Source organism: Gymnodraco acuticeps, unplaced genomic scaffold (assembly GCF_902827175.1).
Source record: "Gymnodraco acuticeps unplaced genomic scaffold, fGymAcu1.1, whole genome shotgun sequence".
Taxonomy (NCBI): Eukaryota; Metazoa; Chordata; class Actinopteri; order Perciformes; family Bathydraconidae; genus Gymnodraco; species Gymnodraco acuticeps.
In genome coordinates, this window is record NW_022992328.1 from 67880 (window position 1) to 78094 (window position 10215).

At 40.8% G+C, this 10215-nt stretch overlaps 1 protein-coding gene across 1 annotated transcript; it reads right to left on the reverse strand.

The window, feature by feature from the left end:
* Window positions 1–10: 10 nt before the first annotated feature.
* On the reverse strand, window positions 11–6356 carry LOC117541380 (duodenase-1-like). The gene is made up of 6 exons (XM_034208520.1): window positions 6255–6356; window positions 6028–6175; window positions 5755–5890; window positions 5347–5598; window positions 5118–5252; window positions 11–115 (listed from the first exon to the last, which is right to left on the reverse strand). The coding sequence occupies exons 1-6, from the start codon at window positions 6310–6312 to the stop codon at window positions 11–13; spliced, it is 834 nt and encodes a 277-aa protein (XP_034064411.1). The 5' UTR covers window positions 6313–6356.
* Between the last annotated feature and the right edge of the window lie 3859 nt (window positions 6357–10215).

The window sequence follows — 10215 nt, forward strand, 5'->3', positions numbered from 1 at the left end:
AGGTTGTGCATTAAGCAGTCGGACGGCCAAAAGGCAAACCTGCATCCTGCAACATTGATGCCGTTAGTAGGTGAAACTGGCAGGCTGCGTCCAGTAACCAGGACTTTCCCACAATCTATAGAAGTGAATAAAAGTGACCAGATAGGGGTTTTCTATTAGCCTCTAAAGCCTACATTTGGTTGCCTCTGTCACATTTTAAAGCCACTATTTCATCGTACACACAGAAACTTATGACTGTTAACCCAATTTTGACATGTAGTGAAATATTGTGCATTTTCCCCTCACTCTGTAAATAGCTATTCATATTTAAAACCACACCTATTCCTAACCAGCACTTTTGTAACTGAGCATCATTAGACCTTAATAGTATTTTTGTATGAATCTATTGAAACCTTCCCCACATTTTATACTTAATTGATATACTGTACTCCACATAATTGCAGCAAGCGTTTTTATATGTATTTATAATAATGATAATACACTTTACCTTTCATGCATAGAGGTCACTACAGTGGACAGCTATTCAAAATGTGTTTTCTTGTATATGCATTGTTTTTTTTTTGCATAGTTGCACCATCAGCCACTACATAGGACCCTATTGCATCATCCCATACACTGCCACTCAGTGCCAAGTCAGTGTAAGTGCATGATACATGTCTCTAAACCAAGATGGACGACAGAAAGCCACATGGACCAAGTCACCCATCTATATCCTGCCAATCCTTTTATGGAAAGCGTCCCCTGCAGGTATAAAAAATGTGGTGACATCAAGTAACAACTAAGCAATCATAGAATTCATAAATTATCAAAGTATTGATGTTATGTTTGCAGGAAGTCATGATTAACCACCTGTCCACTACAGTGGACGTCATGCATCACTGGCTATATTTCAACTACAATTCATACTGCTGCTGTTGTTCCCAGGGCCGTCCCTCCCTACAGGCAGATCATGCAGACTGTGTGGGGCCTCACCTTGTGGAGGGGGCCACACCTTGCGGAGGAGGGCCTCATCTGAGGCGCACCTATATGCGCTTATGTGGCGCAATTAGGGTGGCGCGGCACGGTTTCGCTGCTGCGAGGCTCCACTAGCACTCATCAAATAACTGTGCGTGGGGCCTCAAATTGGCCCCTGGCCCTGGCTATTCTTGAAAATACTTAATCTGCAATATCTATCTATACTGCAAGGTCGTAGTCACAGGCCAGGAGAGACGGTAGAAACAGACGACAACAAGTGATGTGTCCTAGTCACCAACGAAAGACGACAACAAGTACCACCAGCACCACACTGGCACCACATACACCTAATCTCACACTGCACACACAGGATGTCATGAGCGAGTGCCAGCTAAGCTGTTTCATATGCCTCTGGTTCCTCGTTTGTGCTATCATTGTGTGGGGACTCATTGACCTTGTCACAAAGTCATGAGCGATTATTGACGAGGTCTAAAAAATCCATAACAACTGTCGACCGAGTTATCTGGTTTTCGTTTGGAGATGTCGTCCAGCGAAAAACTGCAACCCCTCCATGGTCAGGGTCAAGGATATACATCAGATAGCAACATGGATTTAGGAGTCTACAACAGATGGGCCCCTCGCCCAAGGACATTCCTGTACGGTACTATGTTTTCGGTGTTTTTTCACACCAGGTTCATCAAAGGGTCGTCCTGATTACACATACTGAAGAACTTTTCATGATATTGATGCTTGGAGTTTTACGGATGTAATATGTATGTGTTTTTACGATTTTATCTGTTGATATTTGAAAACTTTGCGTTTGAAAAGAGGGTGTTGAGATCTTCATATGAAGTGAATACTTAAAACGAAAGTTAATTGAGATCATGGTATGAAGTGAATACTTAAAAAACGAAAGTTAATTATAAATCATACATGATCAATCATATTCTTGTATAAACCCATAATGAGAATGCTTCTTGACGGTTTTTGAATATGTATCTATGCTTACAATTTTTTCTGTTGCTATTTGAGAACTTTGCGTTTTGAAAAGAGGGTGTTGAGAGTTTTTCATAATATGTTTAATACTTAAAAACGAAAGTTAGTTATAATCAAATATAATCAATTATATTCTTGTATAACCCACAATGAAAATGCTTCATATTTTAGGTTTTCTATAGTTACAGTATAAACAAAACAAAGTGGTTTGTTTAGGTTGAATTTTCTTCCTCTCCTCTGGCAGCAGACCACAGGAAGGGGGGGCTTCACACTAAGGGGAGAAACATTAGAGGCCAAAGAGAGTTCATGTCCTTTTTACCTCATATGAAAGGGTGTCTTATCCCATAACAGCTATGGAACATGTTGAGGCATGTTCAGCCTTGTACATTATAGGACATGCGCAGTTCTTCACAAATGGGTGAAGAGGAGGAGTTTGTTTTTTTGGGTTTAGGATCCAGTTTTTTTAGCATAAAGGGACTGGTTTTTTGAGAGAGCGCGAGAGAGGGGGGGTGACCCCTGGTAGACTCTCTCCCGGTAGGCTGTGTGCTTCAGAGCTGGGTTAATAGCTCTCGGTAAGGTCCTTCCAGACGGGGTAAATATCTCTCGAATTTATTGGTTGTTGGATGAGTGGAATGATTTGATGAGAGATGTGTGTATGAACCTTTATAAATACCGCGACCTGTGGGGAAATCTTGTCCCCCGAATTTTGCGGACAGGTATGGGTTTTTGAGTGTTAATTCGCCATCTGTGTCGGAAAAAGTGTATGAACCGTATAAATACCGCGACCTGTGGGGAAATCTTGTCCCCCGAATTTTGCGGAAAGGTATGGGTTTTTAAATGTTATACCCGCCGTCTGTGTCGGAAAAAACGGTATGAAACTGATGTGAATTGAGTTGGTGAAAATGAAAAAGTTGAATGCGCTTTTTATTGTCACCGGTCTTTTTACGAGGAAATACCTCTAAATTCTATCGGGAGAATTTTAAAATGTCACAACTGAAATGGGCAGTTGAAATTAAAACATTTTGGTAATAAATGTAAGACTGTGAATTAAAGTTTCATTTGAACATAATCACAGCACCAGGTTTTTAGTATGATTATAATGTTGTAAAGAGAGAAGGTAAAAACCCTGTATTAGTTTGGACCTATTTTTCTTCAAATAAACTGAATCCCACCTGTTGGATTGGGATCCTTTAAAAGACACCTGTGCCCTCCTCTCCTGCGTCAAAGGTAAGATTGCACCCTGCCACACACACTTAGGTAGGAGCACACTCCATTTACTGATATCAAAATCCTTCGGGATCGCTTAAACAGATTAAAAAAGAGTTGTCTGAATTGAAACAGCAGTTAATTGAACCTGGTTCTTCGGGGGGGTTAGGAAGAGGTGAGATCTTGCTGACGTTGGTGGATCTGAGCCAAGCAGCAAACTTACATAGACTCAATAACTTCGGAAAGGTCAATTAGGAGGTCAGAGTAATTTACCGGAATAAATTATCAGGACCTCCCAAAACTCTAAACAGAGGCGCACCTATGCGCTTATGTGCCGCAATTAGGGTGGCGCGGCACGGTTTCGCCGCTGCGAGGCTCCACTAACACTCATCAAATAACTGTGCGTGGGGCCTCAAATTGGCCCCTGGCTATTCTTGAAAATACTTAATCTGCAATATCTATTTGGGCCGTAAATCAAAATACTTATGTTATTATAATATAATTTTAAGTTTGCACATCTTTATTTATAATTTTTTCAAAATGTCCATCTCTTCAGTTCAAACCCTGAACGCATACTGGCCACCTGAGTGGACATATAAAAATCTCTTTGAAAAAACTAGATTTAAAAAAAAAAAGTTCAAATCTTGTTTTTCATGCACCAAGAGCAATAATAACACTTGGTACACAAATCCTGACTGAGGCTTTCATAATTCATGCATGAAAGGGTTTTTTAATATAGCACCTCTTCAGATCTGCTTTTAATCTGTAATTAATGTTGTGTTTAATATATTTGAAGTGTGTTGTTTTAATTATGATTTCTTTTTTACTGTGTAAAGTTTATTTGAGTTTCTAGATAAGCAATCTTAAAATAAAATGCATTATTATTATTATCATTATATAACCTTTAATGCAAGATGCAGCCTAAGGTGCTTTACAGATACCAAATAAAAAGGAGGAACATAATTAAAAACAAGTTATAAACAAACAAGAAAGAGTTATATCACAGAACCATAAAACAATACAACATAAACTGTTATACCTCTAAAATTACTCCAAATTAAAAGATAGGTCTTCAATTTACTTTTAAAAACTCTAATGGAGTTTGCTGTTCTAAGATCCAATGGGAAAAACATAAAGCAGCCTCCCCAGATGTATTGTGTATTACTTTAGGTAGGCCTACTTCTAAAAGAAATGCATCGGATAATCTGAGTGTCCTTGTTGGGTTATAAAAAGAAAGGCAGTCCCTGATGTGTGTAGGGCCCAGGTTATGTAAAGCCTTGTAAATAATTAAAAGCATTTTAAAATCAACTCGGAAAGACACCGGTAACCAGTGCAGTGATGCCAGCACAGGGAAAATGCGATCCCTTTTTTCTGTGTTTGTTAAAATCCTGGCCGCAGCATTCTGAATGAATTGCAATTTCTTTAAAGATTTTTTTTGTAGACCACGAGAATTGCATTAGTCCAAGCGACTAGTAATAAAAGCATGTAAAACAATTTCAGCTGAGTTAGATTTCTGATACTGTTTACCATTAGTTAATTCTATTGAAGTGCGTTCTTTGAGTGTTACAAGTTGTTTATAATCCGACATTGAAACTATGGTGACGTCACATGCTCAACCTCTCCAAGTGCAGGATCTCATTATTATGATTATTTAAACATACAAAATGAATGTATACTGATGAAATAAACCTTGATAGACCAATCTGTGACACCACAAAGCCTCAATATTACAACGAATGTTTGCTGAAGTAAAACTTTTTCCTAAAAGAGATTCAAACCTCATGTGTTCGGATAAAGAAAAGAGAAAACAACATTTGAGACATTTGCTTTATTTTGCTTTTCCATTAAAGAGCGAACACTGACAGAGCAGCTGAGACACAACCTCCCCTCCTAAATACATTCAAAGTATGCTGAAGCAAAGCTTTATGATAGTGCATTTTAATCTTTTTAATTGATGATACTGTTGATCCAGCCAAGGTATTTGGTATCTCTGTGTAGACGTTGGGATAATTTGGGTAGTCACAGATTCTGTTGTTGTTGAAAGACACAACACCAACAGCTATCCCGTCACACACCAGAGGACCACCAGAATCACCCTGTCAACAAGGAATATTATTCATTATTTTATTTAAGATTTTTAAACCATTTTTATACTAGCTTACATTTTACATCAACAAAGAGAAATCATACCTGACAGAAGCCTTTGTGGCTGCCATAACCGCCGGCACAGATAACATCGGAAGGAATACGACCCCATAACTTAGAGCATGCGTTCAGGTTTATGACAGACACATCCACCATCATCAGCCTATCAACAACTCCACCACCAGTCTTTATGAAACCCCATCCAGCTACATGGCAGGTTTTCTTTTCTTGAATGTGCATATTAGAAGGAGGAAGGGCAATGATTTGTTTGTTGTTCCCGGCAACTTTCTTCTTCAACTGGAGAGGAACAAAATCTCAAAGTAAATCTCACAAAACTAGCAATGTCTGTAATATAAGATAATACTTTTTTATTCTTCAGACTTCAATGTAACAAAAAATTGCTGAAGCTGAAAGTTAAATTATTAATTTGATCCAAAAAAAAAGTGTACTTACTTTGAGGAGCATGATGTCATTACGTTGGTCTACTTGGTAATAGGATCGGTGTTTGTATCTCTTTTCAATGATTCTTACATTTTCTTCACCAACTTTGCTGAGATCGTGAGTGCCAACAACGACCCTGTCCGGTTCCCTAAATGAAAGATAAGATAATATTCAATATCGAAGATAATATTTAAAAATAAAGGTGGTTAATATATCTTGAAGACTTTTCAAATTGCTTTCTAATTGAATGATTCAAAGATAGCGGATAAAGGAAGTTATACTCACTCGGCGCTACAGTGCGCAGCAGTGAGCACAAAGTCTTCGCTGATCAGGAATCCTCCGCACATATGTTTCTCGTTTTTTTGCAGGGAGACTACAAATTCGTACGTATCATCTGGGGCTATTGCTCCTTTTATGATTCTACTACCATCTGCTGAAATAAGTAAAAGGTCATACTGTAGGTTAATTTCAGTTAATGATTGGAGCATAATAAACAGAGTTCGGAGTATTACCATTTTGTCCGAGAGATGCCAGGACCTGAAAAAGCAGAAGTTTGTGTAGAGCATGCATGATGCCTGCAAGACAATTGACTTGCCTTTGTTCTTTGGGGCATTAAGTCGATCCTTTTATGCAGCACTTGGTCTGATTAACACATAGATTATTTTGAATTCTGACCACATCCACATGTTTGTCTGCAAGTTTGCACTAACACATTTCATTAGTCCCCACTTTGCCGTTTTTTTGTTTTTTTGTTGGAGCAGCCCACTCAAACATTTCTTGTGAAATCTGCAACAAACCAACTGAACCACAGAAACTGGTTTCCTGCTTCCCTTCTGAGCAAACATCAAAGTTGTGAAACAAATGTAATCACTTTGATCATAATTTTACAGACAAATAATCTAAATGTAAAATCTAAATTGGGGGTGAATGGCCGCTTCCTTCATATCAATCCCAACTATATCTGCAAAGTCTTGAGACTGCATGTGACACTGTTGCTTAAGGTGACAAAATCTATCCACAGATACATGAGTAGGCCTACTAGGTATATGTTAATTTAGTAGAGTCCTTTTCATTTGGCTCTATACAAATAACATTTATGATAAATATAATCTTACATTGACCCTGTTCTATATTAAAAGCTAACATTATGGGGACATGACCAAGTGATGCGACTGCATTCGTCAACATCTGCACATATCTTTATAGCTTAAATGATCTGCACAGCCACACTTAATGTTCAATGTTTCCAGACGGACATTAATTAATCTAATGTTACAGGCAGATTGGCAACCAGGCATAACAGTTCAGTCAGACAACTCACGTGTTTCTTTAACATGTATTTAGAAGCAGCATATAGTTGAGTTTGGCGACTAGGCTCGGGCATCATCACTCCACAGATATACATAGCACGATGAGTGATGATTAAATAACTAACCCCCCGAGCCTACAGGTGGAAGCTGGGGTGGAAGCTGGGGTGGTGGTGGGGCAGGCAAGCAGCAGCGACGTGGAAGTAGCTGCAGCAATAGCAGCAGCAAGCAATGCATGGAGAGAGATCTGGCATTGCCAGTGGCAGGTTAAATAGAGCGGGATATTAAAGAGACTCTGTTTGGTTGGTTGTAGAGTGGCAAGGGGCGTTATGTATGAATGCAGAATAAGTGCTCGAGTTGACTGCCTGAACTAGCTCGCAGGCTGCCCCATTTAGCAAGGATATTGATAAAATAAACAAAATCAATATGCAGTGCAAATTTTAGGCCTTTACTCGAATATGAAGATTTCTTAAAAGGCCCAACCAGTCACTTAATGACATTAATAACTAAGGATTTCATGTCTTGTAAGAAATTAAATTCTAATAATTAAAAGATAAAAATGTATGTAAATGTCCTCTTTCTAAAGAATAAAAAACACTTCATTCAAGCCCGCATTACAAACTAGATATCCGGCAACTGCCCTCGGCATATATACGTTTTTAATATTATGCTGGTTGGCACGGGGACATTTCGAGGCTGCACATGTGTATCCTCCGCGGTCTTAAAATCCCCACAATTCTTTGCGCAAAGACCAATTTCCAAATCTTTAGCGGAAATCACGCTCCAGTTAAGGCGGGGCCTCGCATATGACGCACACCTGCACACCTGTTAGTCAGTCTGTTCCACCATTCTTCGTTTTCCGAGGCTAGGAAGGATTCTTGCCTCGCTTCTGAAGGACCTGACTTGGAGGGACATGTCCTACCAAGGAAGCGTCCTCGACATTGAGAAACACCCATTGTGTTTGTGATTTGGAGATATTTTATCCTGGGGTTATTTCATGACCTTGGCGTTTCTGTTTCCTGTTTTATTTGTAAAAATCACTCACCTTGTTTCATTGACTTCCTGTTTATGTGGTTTCCCACTTTATGTGATTGTTGGCCTCGTCCTGATTGGATCCACCTGTGTGTGTGATCACCCTGCTGCTCCTGTGTTTTAGCCTGCATATAGCAGCTGTGTCTTGTTGTGGTGATTAGTTCTGAGTGCATCTATACCTGTCTGTTTTCAACTGTTCTGCTTCAGTGCGTCGTTAATGTTCCCTGGTGTGGTTCGCCACAGTGCTCGTCACTATATATATAGACATTTTTATTGATTGGGATAAACCCCTTGAGATGCACCATCTCGTTTTCAAGGTTCACTACTTTAATCCTCTTCTACCCCGTTGATGTTCTCCCTGTTTTTTGTAAATTTTGTTTTTTCTTGCTTTTGTTTTTGTAAGCTCCCTTTTTTTGTTATCTTTACCTGCTTGCCTACCTGTGACATGTTATTGTTATTTTACTTTTATGTCATTTTCTTTAAAGCTACAGTAAAGACAGACCTCTTATTTAAAGTTTTGGTTAGGCCCACTGTTTTCCACTTACAGGACTATCTGGGCTGTCACAGTCTTACAGGTGGTTTGGATGTGGTTTGGTACAGTGTGGAGATGTTTTATTTGTATTTCATGCTTTTTCGCTGTTTTAGCTCCCGTGTGCTTCTGTCTTGCAGTATGAGTGTCGGCTTTCTACATGATATTTGTGCTGGTTTTAGAGCCTTCCCAATATTCTCCTCCGACTGCGGGTTTCCTGGACATGCTCTCCTGTACTGGTAGGCCTGTTTTTGTCCCCCTATTTGTGGATAAGACTTGGTAACAGTAAGTGAGCTTTAGTTGCATTGATCTAACGAGTAAAGACCACCAACACCGTCATTGTTTGAGGTGGAGATTCTCGACACATGCCACTGAAACCTTTCTTTGAAATCGACAACAAACTAAGAAACCACAGAAACCAGCAGATACAGGTTTGAACATTTATGTTCTCACGGTTATGCTGCAATGATTTAGTTAGTAGGCCTCGTTGCAGGGCAGAACACAAAGAGTTGGTCATTAAGACGAAGCTCCTTTGATCTGTCCATATATGTGCGTAAAGCACGGACTGGACACAACAGATCCTGCCGCTGTTCCCCGGAGGAAACCAGCGGCGGAGGAAATGCCTCAATGTCAATTGGGGTACACGAACCAACCACCTTTGGTGTAAAGGCAGGGTTGGGCTTCAACAACACTCTCGTTTGCCCTGGGGCGAACTGAGTGCATGAAGGATGTACAGACAGCGCATGAATATCACTGACCCGTTTGGCGGATGCCAGGGCCAGTAACAGCACTGTCTTGATTGACAGATGTTTCATGTCAGCTCCTTCCAGGGGTTCAAATGGGGTCATTCTGAGCCCATTTAAAACCACTGCCAAGTCCCATAAGGGCACCAGTGACCTGGAGACTAGGGAGGAGCCTGCGAGCTCCCTTCATAAAACGGCAGACCAAAGGATGTTGGCTAGCCGTCTTACCCTCAAAGCCCACATGGCATGCAGCAATAGCAGCCAGGTACACCTTGATCGTGGAGAAAGCTCTGTGTTTATCGATCAAGTCCTGTAGAAATGATAAAATCACCATGACAGGACATTGAAAGGAGATGTGTCCTTCTTGAAGGCACCACTCCTCAAACACCCTCCACTTACAGTCATAAAGAGACCTGGTGGAGGAAGCTCTCGCACTCTGAATAGTGTTTATCACCTTCTGAGGGAGTCCCACTGTATTCAGATTGTACCACTCACGGGTCAGGCCCATAGTGCCCCGCGCTCTGGGCGTGGATGAAGGATCGCCCCCCCCGCCTGAGACAATCTGTCCCTGCGTAGAGGGGGCTGCCATGGCTGCCCGCACAACAGCCGATATATCTCCGCCAGCCCGTACGTTGCGGGCTAAGGCGGAGCCATCAGGATAAGTGTGTGGCGTTGCTCCTTCACTCTGGCCAGAGTTGGGGGTATCAGAGCCAGGGGTGGGAACGCGTACAGAAGACCCGGAGGTCAATCGTGTACGAGTGCGTCCACGCCTAACGGTGCGTTTAAATCGTGCATTAAAGAGAACAGCTGTCATTGAGCATTTTCTCTTTATGCGAACAAATTTAACGCGGCTCTGCCGTAA

Excerpts from the sequence above, each read along its gene's own strand:
- LOC117541380 (XM_034208520.1), bottom strand. The coding sequence starts at position 6,312 with ATGCATGCTCTACACAAACTTCTGCTTTTTCAGGTCCTGGCATCTCTC. Across the intron at positions 6,176-6,254 it reads GGCATCTCTCGGACAAAATG|CAGATGGTAGTAGAATCATA; the intron begins GTAATACTCCGA and ends TACTTATTTCAG. Across the intron at positions 5,891-6,027 it reads GCTGCGCACTGTAGCGCCGA|GGAACCGGACAGGGTCGTTG; the intron begins GTGAGTATAACT and ends TCTTTCATTTAG.